At 28.9% G+C, this 14598-nt stretch overlaps 1 protein-coding gene across 1 annotated transcript; it reads right to left on the bottom strand.

The window, feature by feature from the left end:
• Positions 1-9445: 9445 nt before the first annotated feature.
• Positions 9446-13624, bottom strand: LOC145259598 (neuronal acetylcholine receptor subunit alpha-6-like). The gene is made up of 3 exons (XM_080117253.1): positions 13542-13624; positions 10515-10856; positions 9446-10424 (listed from the first exon to the last, which is right to left on the bottom strand). The coding sequence occupies exons 1-3, from the start codon at positions 13622-13624 to the stop codon at positions 9527-9529; spliced, it is 1323 nt and encodes a 440-aa protein (XP_079973379.1). The 3' UTR covers positions 9446-9526.
• Between the last annotated feature and the right edge of the window lie 974 nt (positions 13625-14598).

Raw genomic sequence — 14598 nt, 5'->3', positions numbered from 1 at the left:
AACCATTGTTTGTTGCGGGACTGGTGGTGTAGAAAGAGAAGCAAATGTGTGTTCATCTCAGGTTCGAGTCACCATCGTTTGTTTGCGCGTGGAAAGAGGCGTGAGTAATGTAGTGGAAATGGGAATCATAGTCCCGCGTGTAGACAAAAAAAAAAAAAAGGATAGAGGGTTGACATCAGTTAAGCTGCGCGCAATGTTAGCAGTCAGCTATGCGGAGGTATTCTCAGGCACAAGTTGTGTCTAGAGAGAGAGAGAAAGAAAGTCAATCCAGGTTATGGAGATAGAAAGCGTATAAAGTGTACGTGCTGTTTGTTTGCTCTTTGCCCCACATAGTAGCAAGTCGCGTGAGGCGTGCGGGCGCGCGCCTGCCGAAACGGCGGGGGCTGGTCCGTAGACCACTCAGCTCGGAAGGCGAGTTGGAAAAGGATAGGAAACAGCTTGTCTCTTGCTTTTATAGTTGTTTCCGTTGGTCTTTTGCGCATGTGTAGATTTCCTTTGAAAGGGGAAGTGACGTTGCCCATATGCGCGTATGTGTGCGCGTATGTGAGTACATGCGTGTACGTTAGCATGTGTGTGTATACACGTGAATGTGAGTGTATATACGCGAACATTAATATATGTATGTGTGTGGACGTGGGCGCGTATGTTTGTGTGCGCATATGTATATGACAAATAATATAGCTTGAGATGTGAACGGGTGTTTTTCTGTGAGACGAGAAAAGGCTCGCGCAGCTGCCATCAGTTAGAAACGAAACCGAAAGCAAAACTGTAGCATTTAAAGCTGGTGACGTTACCACTGTACCAACATGACACACATATGAACTGATTAAAAATTAAATATGAACTAAGATAAATGTACAAAATGTATAACGATTTGTTTAAATTTTAACCCATTTTTGACCCCTTAAAAACTATTTTAATCGGCTAAAGATCCATAAAAGAATGATCCATAAAAAATCCAATCATTTGAGGCCCCTAGCGCCGCTCTGCGACTTTTAGTTTCGAAAGAGATAGAGTTTGAAAATATGGAGACAAACAGACAGACATATAGCTTTTATATATTAGATTTGTGTTGCTTGATCGCTCACTAGCGATAACGCACATGCGCAGTGAGTACGCGTCTGTGAGAAAAGATTTTGTAGCTTCGTTTAACGTTTTGTGTGACTTTTGCTCGTGTTGTTCTACAACGTGAAAAACCTTTCTTTTTTTTTCATTATATATTCTCTTTAATATACGTCTTTTTTTTTTAATGAAAACAAAAAAACAAAAAAAAACCCAAATAAAATAAAAAAACACAATGAAAACAAAAAAACAAAAAAAAACAAAACAAAACAAATAAAATAAAAAAACCCAATGAAAACAAAAAAACAAAAAAAAACCAAATAAAATAAAAAAAACCCAATGAAAACAAAAAAAAAACCAAATAAAATAAAAAAACCCAATGAAAACAAAAAAACCAAAAAAAAAAAAACCAAATAAAATAAAAAACCCAATGAAAACAAAAAAAAACAAAACAAAAAAAAAAACAAATAAAATAAAAAACCCAATGAAAACAAAAAACAAAAAAAAACAAAACAAAACAAATAAAATAAAAAAATTAAATTACTTTATATTTCTCCTTTATTCGTATCTCAAATAAAAGAAGTTAATTCTAAAACAAAATCAGCAGATTCACAATTGGATTAACTGTAACATGTTTAAATAGCGTTACAATTTACTGTAACATGTTTAAATAGCGCTACAATTTACCGTAAGATGATTGAATCGCGTTACAATTTATCGTAACATAATTAGACAGGGTTACAATTTACCGTAACATCATTAAATAGCGCTATAATTTACCGTAACACGATTAAATCACGTTACAATTTACCGTAAAATGTTTAAATAGCGTTACAATTTACCGCAACATGATTAAATAACGTTACAATTTACCGTAACATGTTTAAATAGCGTTACAATTTACTGTAACATGATTAAATAGCGTTACAATTTACCGTAACATGTTTAAATAGCGTTACAATGTAAGAGACTGAGATGTGATTTTAACGGACGCAAAAAGGCACACCTATAATTGCTACAATCTTTCCTTGCTTCGTTGGAATTCACTTTCTTCGTTACTGCAGAAAGCAAGTAATTTTTCACATGAACCTATTAACTCAAAGTATTTTCAACCAATGAAAATTGTTTCCAACCCCAAAAGTAACACGTCTATGTGAAAATAATAAGCCAGTGCGAATTTATAAAAGCTTATAAGACCTAATCTTAAGCTAAGGCAAAGGAACTCAATGACTCACATACCAACCTTTCTCATTTTGCAAGCATATTCTTACACATTAGTGAAATATTACTCACAACTATACAGGTACTAACAAAAGAACAAGGTAAACCAACTCACACACATACACTATGCTACGCTACCAAACACTCAAATATGTATATTATTCACATTATGAACATTTTAAATTGTCAGTAATAACTCAACCTTCTTCACTAAATACGTATTTTCATAAATGACTTTTATATTCATATCTCTTGTATGAAAATGATTTTTTTTTTTATAAAATTTCGGGTTTCTCAATTTTTCATTTATAAAAACTTTGTTCATGTTTTTAGTTAGCACTTACTAACTGGTGACCCTTCTATTTCCTCGATGTTTGATTTAGTTTTAGTTTTAATATGTATGCGCGTCTCATATATATATATATATATATATATATATATATATATATATATATATATATATATATATCCTTCGTTCCTTTGTTACAAAATAATTTTTATAAAAAAAAGTAGATTGAATGCTTGTGTAGTTCTTGATAATATTCAAAGACAATATAATCGTCCAAAAATACCAGAGATAACGCCACACAAATTTACCGTAGCATGATTAAACAGCGTTACAAATTACCGTAACAGTATTAAAAAGCATTACAAATTACCGTAACAGAAATAGCGTTACAACTTACCATAATAGTAATAAAAAACGTTACAAATTACCTTAACGTAATTAAACAGCGTCCCAATTAGCCATAACACGATTAAACAACGTTACAATTTAACATAGCAATATAAAAAAGTTACAATTTAACGTAACAATATAAAAAAGTTACCGTAACATAATTAAAACGCGTTACAATTAGCCATAACACGGTTAAACAGTGTTACAATTTATTTGTTTGAGAATATAAGTCCAAGGGGAACAACTCATACCTGTAAAACAATTACTCCTGAAGGGAAATAACTCGGGATGGCTCTACAATGAGAATTGTAGTCCGAACAATCCAAATTATTTATCCTCACCGGAAAATAATTCTAAACCATTTTATTGAGTAACGATTAAATATAGAGTTACTTTGTCGGGCTTTTTAAAAGTCAGACCTAACTAGCATTTAAGCTGACAAAGAAAACTTTGCTCATGACTTGGCATTTATAATTTGTTATTGTTGCATCATGTTATTTGGTAATATAATAACGTTCTTTTCTTTGCAACAATTTATGGCGCTTCTACAGAATTGGGACGAGATTTTGTAGTCGATAAATGGAGTTTTCAGATAAAAAACAATGGTTTCAACTGATTTTTTTTTTTTGTAAATTCTAATAAATTACAAAATTATGCAGTCGAAATCATCGCATACTAAATTATTAAAAAAAAAAAAACTTTAATCGCGGTAGCAGGTAAACAATTGCCGCCATCTTGTTTAAATGAAAACGGAAAATTACCTCCTTTTGAACTCTCACGTATCTTAGGATCGTTTTCGTCAAATTCTTTTCTATTTTCTTCAAATAATTTTCTACCTTATCGATTTTCGTAATTTTTGGATATAATCATCTTAAAAATATGAGGAATACGTAGATACCATTGTTTTCATGTGAAATTCAGGATTACGATTTCCGAAATTTCGTCCCAATAGTGTAGAAGCGCCCAATTTATTAAAAACATATTAGCCTGACCCAGGCGACTACTAATATAAACATTTTTAAATAATCATCTAAAAATAAAAATCAGCAAAACTGAAGAATATGATTGGAGTTATCTACCTTAAGTTTTAAAATGTGCAAGCAAATAAAACTTTAAAACTAAAATAACTGCATGTTTCTGAATTTGAAGATAAGGATTGATTATTCATATTATTTGCATTTTCCGGACTACTGTTCTCATATTGAGTGTCATTTTTCACAACGTTTCGGTCGATGTAACCTCCGACATTCTTCAGTTGTATCTTGTCGAACTCGGGAATCTGCATGGAATTTTCGGACGAAACAATTTTTTATTCGTAATAATTTAGTTATAAGTTACACTCTTCTGGAGGTTGAACGTTCAATCTCCAGTTTTAGTGATACTGAAAATACAATTGCGAATCATTTAAGACTTCTACCCAATCAAGTCTGATGGAACAAGACCATACTACCCCCGTGGATTAAATAAAGAGTTTCATTCGAAATTGCGTGCCGATTCCCGAGTTCAACAGAAAGATTATCGAGTTCGACAAAATACAAGTCAGAGGTTATTGTGAAAATAACACTCAAGATGAGAACAGTAGTTTGAATAATCCAAATTAAATGACTTCACTGTATCCCGGGCGACGTCGGGTAGGTAGAGCTAATAATAGTGTAGCAGGTTATCTCAATATTGCATAAGAATCTTTCACTTTCATCTTACGAGCACCAAAATTGGCACAAATGACGTTCAGAACATACATTTTAAGAAAAGAACGTTGGCGATCAGAAAATTCAAGATGGCTGCCAGTTTTCAAGATGGCTGCAGAAGCAAACCTGACAAATTTCAATTTTGGTGCTTATATCACCAAGTGAAAGATTGTTTCAGCAATCTGCCCCACTATATATAAATAGATCATTAATTGACATAGTGCACAAAACATTTTTTTTCAAACTTATTTTTATAAAACGCCGGTTTGAAAATGGACAATGTCTGATTTTGTTATAACGAAAGGACCAATATGGTGACTACAGTTGTTATGGAGGATGTAATTAAAAACAGACAGAATAGGATACGATCCAACGCATCTCCGACTTATTTATTATTGTTGTGCCATATTATCGGTAACATAACGTTCGTTGCTACAATTTATTTAAAAAGTTATTAGCTCGACCGTGAATACGAAACACTTTTAAATAATAAAAAAAAACAAAAAAAAAAACAAAAAAACAATAAAATTATCTATTATATTTATTTTTAATTTATAAGTAAATATAGTTAATAAACAAGTCACTAAAATGAAAAAGAAAAAACAATAAAATTAGCTATTATATTTATTTTTAATTTATAAGTAAATATAGTTAATAAACAAGTCACTAAAAAGAAAAAGTAAAAAACAATAAAATTAGCTATTATATTTATTTTTAATTTATAAGTAAATATAGTTAATAAACCAGTCACTAAAAAAATCAAGAAAAAAACAATAAAATTATCTATTATATTTATTTTTAATTTATAAGTAAATATAGTTAATAAACCAGTCACTAAAAAAAACAAGAAAAAAACAATAAAATTATCTATTATATTTATTTTTAATTTATAAGTAAATATAGTTAATAAACCAGTCACTAAAAAAAACAAGAAAAAAACAATAAAATTATCTATTATATTTATTTTTAATTTATAAGTAAATATAGTTAATAAACAAGTCACTAAAAAGAAAAAGAAAAAAACAATAAAATTATCTATTATATTTATTTTTAATTTATAAGTAAATATAGTTAATAAACCAGTCACTAAAAAAAACAAGAAAAAAACAATAAAATTATCTATTATATTTATTTTTAATTTATAAGTAAATATAGTTAATAAACCAGTCACTAAAAAAAACAAGAAAAAAACAATAAAATTATCTATTATATTTATTTTTAATTTATAAGTAAATATAGTTAATAAACCAGTCACTAAAAAAAAACAAGAAAAAAACAATAAAATTATCTATTATATATATTTTTAATTTATAAGTAAATATAGTTAATAAACCAGTCACTAAAAAAAACAAGAAAAAAAACAATAAAATTATCTATTATATTTATTTTTAATTTATAAGTAAATATAGTTAATAAACCAGTCACTAAAAAAAAACAAGAAAAAAACAATAAAATTATCTATTATATTTATTTTTTATTTATAAGTAAATATAGTTAATAAACCAGTCACTAAAAAAAACAAGAAAAAAACAATAAAATTATCTATTATATTTATTTTTAATTTATAAGTAAATATAGTTAATAAACCAGTCACTAAAAAAAACAAGAAAAAAACAATAAAATTATCTATTATATTTATTTTTAATTTATAAGTAAATATAGTTAATAAACCAGTCACTAAAAAAAAACAAGAAAAAAACAATAAAATTAGCTATTATATTTATTTTTAATTTATAAGTAAATATAGTTAATAAACCAGTCACTAAAAAAAAACAAGAAAAAAACAATAAAATTAGCTATTATATTTATTTTTAATTTATAAGTAAATATAGTTAATAAACCAGTCACTAAAAAAAACAAGAAAAAAACAATAAAATTATCTATTATATTTATTTTTAATTTATAAGTAAATATAGTTAATAAACCAGTCACTAAAAAAAACAAGAAAAAAACAATAAAATTATCTATTATATTTATTTTTAATTTATAAGTAAATATAGTTAATAAACCAGTCACTAAAAAAAACAAGAAAAAAACAATAAAATTATCTATTATATTTATTTTTAATTTATAAGTAAATATAGTTAATAAACCAGTCACTAAAAAAAAACAAGAAAAAAACAATAAAATTAGCTATTATATTTATTTTTAATTTATAAGTAAATATAGTTAATAAACCAGTCACTAAAAAAAACAAGAAAAAAACAATAAAATTATCTATTATATTTATTTTTAATTTATAAGTAAATATAGTTAATAAACCAGTCACTAAAAAAAACAAGAAAAAAACAATAAAATTATCTATTATATTTATTTTTAATTTATAAGTAAATATAGTTAATAAACCAGTCACTAAAAAAAACAAGAAAAAAACAATAAAATTATCTATTATATTTATTTTTAATTTATAAGTAAATATAGTTAATAAACCAGTCACTAAAAAAAACAAGAAAAAAACAATAAAATTATCTATTATATTTATTTTTAATTTATAAGTAAATATAGTTAATAAACCAGTCACTAAAAAAAACAAGAAAAAAACAATAAAATTATCTATTATATTTATTTTTAATTTATAAGTAAATATAGTTAATAAACCAGTCACTAAAAAAAAACAAGAAAAAAACAATAAAATTAGCTATTATATTTATTTTTAATTTATAAGTAAATATAGTTAATAAACCAGTCACTAAAAAAAACAAGAAAAAAACAATAAAATTATCTATTATATTTATTTTTAATTTATAAGTAAATATAGTTAATAAACCAGTCACTAAAAAAAACAAGAAAAAAACAATAAAATTATCTATTATATTTATTTTTAATTTATAAGTAAATATAGTTAATAAACCAGTCACTAAAAAAAACAAGAAAAAAACAATAAAATTATCTATTATATTTATTTTTAATTTATAAGTAAATATAGTTAATAAACCAGTCACTAAAAAAAAACAAGAAAAAAACAATAAAATTATCTATTATATTTATTTTTAATTTATAAGTAAATATAGTTAATAAACCAGTCACTAAAAAAAACAAGAAAAAAACAATAAAATTATCTATTATATTTATTTTTAATTTATAAGTAAATATAGTTAATAAACCAGTCACTAAAAAAAACAAGAAAAAAACAATAAAATTATCTATTATATTTATTTTTAATTTATAAGTAAATATAGTTAATAAACCAGTCACTAAAAAAAACAAGAAAAAAACAATAAAATTATCTATTATATTTATTTTTAATTTATAAGTAAATATAGTTAATAAACCAGTCACTAAAAAAAAACAAGAAAAAAACAATAAAATTAGCTATTATATTTATTTTTAATTTATAAGTAAATATAGTTAATAAACCAGTCACTAAAAAAAACAAGAAAAAAACAATAAAATTATCTATTATATTTATTTTTAATTTATAAGTAAATATAGTTAATAAACCAGTCACTAAAAAAAACAAGAAAAAAACAATAAAATTATCTATTATATTTATTTTTAATTTATAAGTAAATATAGTTAATAAACCAGTCACTAAAAAAAACAAGAAAAAAACAATAAAATTAGCTATTATATTTATTTTTTATTTATAAGTAAATATAGTTAATAAACCAGTCACTAAAAAAAAAACAAGAAAAAAACAATAAAATTATCTATTATATTTATTTTTAATTTATAAGTAAATATAGTTAATAAACAAGTCACTAAAAAAAACAAGAAAAAAACAATAAAATTAGCTATTATATTTATTTTTAATTTATAAGTAAATATAGTTAATAAACCAGTCACTAAAAAGAAACAAGAAAAAACAATAAAATTAGCTATTATATTTATTTTTAATTTATAAGTAAATATAGTTAATAAACCAGTCACTAAAAAAAACAAGAAAAAACAATAAAATTAGCTATTATATTTATTTTTAATTTATAAGTAAATAAACATAAATATTACATGAAAAAAATAACAAGTCGGAACTTTTACGCATGGTGACAATTTTCATTCAATCACCGCTTTGTTCAATTTTATGTCTCTATGACAGCATTGCAATGAGTTAAACTGCCAAATAACCGAGTTTGCATATACTATTATATATATATATATATATTGTTACAATATAGTGCACAATTTTTTCCTAACATTTGCCTATGTTATGGAGAATGTACTTAAAATCAGACAGAATAGAACACGATCCAATGCATCTCCGACTTTTTTTTTTTGTCATATTATTTGTAATATAACGTGCTTTGCTACAGTTTATATAAAAAAATATTAGTCCGACTCATACGACTGTAAATTAGAAACACTTTTAAATAATCAACTAAAAAAAAAAATCCGTAAAATTAAATTGAAGAATATGATAGGAGTTATCTTTCTTAAGTTTAAAAATGTGTGAAGAAATAAAAAAAAAATACAAACGAAAATGACTTCACGGCATTCCTGGCGATGGCGTGTAGGTAGAGTTAGCATTATCATCATTTCAATATAGTGCACAATTTTTATTTTATCACGTCGTTTATTTTGAATCCGACGTTTGATCTCTATATTAATAAAATAGAAACAATTATTTCCGTCTATAATAAAACACCAAAACCAACGAAACACTGGGGCCAAACATTCATCCAAAAATGGCCACGCTACCTGCATGTATCTCATGTATGTTTTCCACTAATAATCATTCGGTCCAATTACAATTCGTAAATTGCTACAATTTCTCCGCTAAAATTGACTCTTACGATTACATCTTCAGAGGTAGTAGCATGGCAGCTTACCCTCTAATACTTTTCTACTTCCACTGCACCAGTCATCACCGGAGTTATTTCATAGTATACAGTTCTCGTAAAACATAAAACTGTTTGAAAGTGGACAATATCCGATTTTGTTACACTGAGAGTACCAATATGGTGACCACAGTTGTTATGAAAGATGTAATTAAAAACAGCCAGAATAGGACACGGTCCAATGCATCTCCAACTTCTGGCCAGGTCAGTTTTAAATTTGAACAGATTCTGCAACTGCAGACATCCGTATCGACTGTATTTTCTTCAGGGAACCATTTTTTCTTCGTTTTATTATCGGCTGTCGTCGGCTTTTGATCTTCCGGGTGTGATTGAGAGCTTAAGGTCGCAAAAATCTTTGTCTGGTCTTCAGACTTGGCTTGGCCGACTTTATTCTTCTTTTTCATCGAACGGCATTTCCGGCTCAAAGTCGTGTCTAATATCGGCTGCATATAGTACACAGACGCTTTGATGTAATGCGGTACGACATGTTGTTTCTTGCGAAAACGAATGTTGAGACTAATCGCCGCAACAGCCACGGACAACGCAGACAGGAACAGGTACCAATCGATGACAAGGGCGAGGATGGAGAGGTTGTTCGACGTACGTGGGATGGTTTCGGCAATGAAACTCAGATAGACGGTGAACGACACCAAGAGCGTCACGCAAAGAGAGATCTTTTCGCCCGACTGGCCCGGCAGAAGGAAAACGATAACGCTCAGCCCCGACAGCAGGGCGATGGGAAAAATTATATTGAGAATATAAAACAGGGGGCGGCGCTGTAAGATGAGGGTGAAATTCAAAGCGCTGAGATTATCGCTTTCAATCATGTACCGATCTGCGGACGTCGATAAAAGTTCCCATTCACCGTCCGTAACAAACTCCGTGGTTAATATATGGTCTGATCCGATAGATAGGTTCACTTGGAATTGATTGTATGTCCACGTAGCAAAACGCAGATGACATTTCTGTGTATCAAACGGGTACTTGGTTATATCGAGACTACATTGTGTTTGGAAAATGTCTCCAGGTTCCCAATAAATGGTTCCATTGTTAAGTATTTCCACCAGAAAGCCATCGCTGCCAAATCACTTGTATTCCTTGACGGAGTTATCTACGACAATTTCTGGCAACCAGATTGTCTCCTGTGGAACAGTGACGGACAGGATTCCCTCGTAATCACTGCTGTTCCACGAAATAAAGTCATCCTGCCAAACAAACGTCAGCCACGAATTTGTCGATAAAATTTCTTTCTTCTGGTCGAGTTTCACGATGCTAACTAAGTTTAGATCGATTTTCACTTGGACAGTATGATGAAGACATTTAACCGGTCGGACTAACGTGTTCACGTTGGCCAAAATGTTATTTATTAACGTTGCTTCCATGTTTCCTTCGTACGTGTGCATCATGCCACCCCGACTGCCACTCGCTAAGCTTAAAGTTAAAAATATACACAATTTAAAGAATTTTGTGGAGAATTTAGATATCATTTTCGTAAACAATTGAATTATTCAGCTTTAAATGGCCAGAATTTCGTTAAATAAAACTTTCTCAAGATTTATAGTATCTGTTCAATCACAGATGCTTAAACAAATCCTCTCATTATATTCTTCAATTCATCCACTAGATTGATCCTTATCCTCGAGCAGCCTTTGGCCTTGATTATTAGAGACTAAGTAAATTCAACTTGAATAAATCCAAATTTGGTTAAATAAAACTAAAGATTTATAGTTTCTGCTCAATCACAGATATTTAATAAATCCTCTCATTATATTCTTCAACATTCAACAGACAATCCAGCTATCTTTATCCTCGAATGGATTTAGGCCTTGATAAGTAATGACTAAAATGGAAAAAAAATCAACTTAAAATGGTCAAAATTTTGTTAAATAGAATTCCTAAAGATTTGTCGTTTTCATTAAAGCATAGTTATTAAAAAAATCCTCTCATAAAATTCTTCACCATTCAACTGACAATCCATCCATTTGATTAATCCTTATCCTCGAGTGGCTTTTAGTCTTGACAACTGGTGGCTAAGTAAATTCTACCGTCGTGTTTTTAAAATGTTCAATCAAATCATTCCGTAGGGTATATATATATAAATATATATATATATATATATATATATATATATATATATATATATATATATATAAAACAGTTATAAAAATCGTTATAAAAACCGTCGAAAGAATAAAAATCACAATCTTTTACGCGGCAACAAATACAGAATAATCAAGCATATAAAGTCCGCTTGTCGGATTTTCAAAATCAGACCCAAATAGCATTTAAGCTGATAAGCAAATTGAAAGAACGGGTGAGAGCTTTAATGTTAGTAGATGCAGAATAGTTGAGGTAAGAGGGTCAGTCGGTAGAGGAGAGATTGATGAGGATCAATTTGAAGAGAAATATGGGATAAATAAAGACCTAGCCAGAGATAGATTAGTTTGAGAGTCGATTTCTAAAAACCGTCCAATACATGCCAACGCATAAAACTTAATGTAAGAAAATCAAAATGTTGCTTCTGATAATTTTCATTTTTTCCGTGAGATTAGCAACATAACGCAGCTTGCAACAATTTATTAAAAAGAATTACTCAATTATGAATATGAAATATTTTTAAAATAATCACCTTAAAATATTAATAAGAAAAAGGGAGATAACTAATTTTAAATTGAAGAATATAATAGGAGCTATCTACCTTGTTTGGAAATGCGTAAACAAATAAAAATTAGAAACTAAAATAAAGTCGCTGTATCCCGGGTAACGTCGGGTAGATACAGTTAGTGTTCAATATGTTTGCGTAGTCGATGTGCTTGTTCAAAATGATAAAACAGTGATGGGTATTTTACGGCCCGCTTTCTGAGGAACTTTTTTTTTTAATTAATTGTTAATGAATTTGTTTTTTTTTAAAATTAATTGTTAATGAATTTGTTTTTTTTAATTAATTGTTAATGAATTTGTTTTTTAAATTAATTGCTAATGATTTGTTTGTTTTAATTAATTGTTAATGAATTTGTTTTTTTAATTAATTGTTAATGAATTTGTTTTTTTTTAATTAATTGTTAATGAATCTGTTTTTTTAATTAATTATTAATGGATTTTATTTTATTAATTGTTAATGAATTTGTTTTTTTTAATTAATTGTTAATTAATTTGTTTTTTTAAAATTAATTGTTAACGAATTTGTTTTTTTTAATTAATTGTTAATGAATTTGTTTCATCAAAAAATTGTCCACATTTGTTTCATTATACAGATACAACATATTTGAAGATTAAATAAATCAAGATTTTTCAAACAAGGGAATCATCGATTATCAAAGCTCGAAAACCATTCGAGGATAAGGATTAAGTAGTGTAAGGTGGTTGCTGAAACAACAGGTTAGTGATCGTTGGTGGTTGAAATTGAGTATGATTTGATTATTTAAGGGGACGGGACATCAAAAACTTGTTTACATTGGACTTGAAGACGACCACGTTGTCAGTTGGAAAACATCCCAGCGAAACAGTGTTCCATAGGCGGGCAGTTCTAGGGAAGAAGCATTGTCCACGGAACCTGCGTTCAAATTTAAGTACACATAGGGAACAGGGGAAATTGTTGGTAGTGGTTGTAGCTAGACGAGAGTGTTAAAATGATTTTTTGTTCAAATCTTTTAAACAGGATTCACTTTTTTGATTCCGCTTCAGTCGTTGTTTCCAAGTTTCATTCGGCCTTCGGCTTTCGTTCGGCAGTTTTAAATCTTCTTGTTGATGCTAAGGTCAGCTGTTAAAATAAATAAATAAATAAATTTTACATAAAATGAATATGTTGTGACCTTAAAGGGCCAAAAAATAAATAACACAAACAGAAAGTTATTAACAAGAAATTGTTATATTGCGAGTCAGCTGTAGGCTAATGTATGGATAATTTCTTGATTGCAATTTTCAAATACGTACGAATGTATATTTTTAATAAAGTGACAACTTAGCTGATATGAAACATCTGTCGTTTATTATGTAAACAAGTCAATGTGACAAGTGGCACCAGCGAAAAATAAGGAGGGGAGAGAGAAAAAGAGAGAAAAAGCTTGACAATGTGTGAGAAGATGAAGGTTGGCGGCGATGAAATGCGGCACTCACGCGTATGCTTTTTCGGCTCTCACTATCTGTCTCTCAGTATGTTTCTTCGTTGTTTGTGTCTGTTTATATTGACTATATTCCATTCTTTCTTCATTATAACCATTGACGTAAGAGGTCAAAATATGGGTTGGTTTCTTTGTTAACGGACTTTATTTTCTCTTAGCTTATGTCACTTTGGTCAGCAATCGGAACACAATACCCGGCATAACCCGGTATGCATATGTATATGCATTAATAACATTGAGGTTATCCGATTTCAAGAATCCAATCACAACAGAGAATGTTTCGTCACTTCTCTTATTTGCGTCTACTGATTGGCTATCACGATACCCTATTCACGGAAGAGGGTAGATCAGCATAGCAGATAATAAATAGAATTCCTATCACAACCTGTTCAACAAATTTTTAAATTATAATGTTATATCCGGCATAAGTCCAAAGACGGATGTTCTATCTTACGTAAATGCAAATATTCGTCATCAGTGTTGTGGCCTTTAAGAACTGAAAATCATTTTTTTTATTGACGTTTCACTCCAAACAAGGCACAGAGCCACTTAGTCATGAGGGGCTACTATTTGAGACTAGATTTGCAGGCATACTACTTAGGGAGTTGGGCCTACTTAGGGAGTTGGGCAGCGAGATATTTGTTCACATTACACTTGCATTTCTGCATGTCAGTACAATCGGGGAAGCAGGGGGTCAGGAGGGAATTCCAAAAGTGCAGCAGTCTGAGGGAAAAAGCTATTCGAGAAAAAGGCTTTACAGCATCTATGGATCTCTACAGTGTAGAGGTGGGATTTTGCTGCTTGTCGGTTTGTTGTGAATATTTTCATCGAGGGGGGGTACTAGTGCTCGGAGTCCATCAGAGCACTTACCATAAAAATACTTGTAAAACAGGCACAAGGATAGTGACTTTAATGACCACCACAGAAAATGGCTTCGTTTCTTTACTCACCCAGACGCAGCTGGTAGCATAACATGTAGCTTCCCTATATCCCATTCCACATTTCATAGACAGTTACAACAAGCCTCACTTCTGACCACAGAACTAAGAAAA

This window comes from Euprymna scolopes, chromosome 35 (genome assembly GCF_053919585.1).
Source record: "Euprymna scolopes isolate OS-2025 chromosome 35, ASM5391958v1, whole genome shotgun sequence".
NCBI lineage: Eukaryota > Metazoa > Mollusca > Cephalopoda > Sepiida > Sepiolidae > Euprymna > Euprymna scolopes.
Note: the sequence above shows the minus strand (reverse complement) of the source record. Positions and strands in the feature narration are given on the sequence as shown.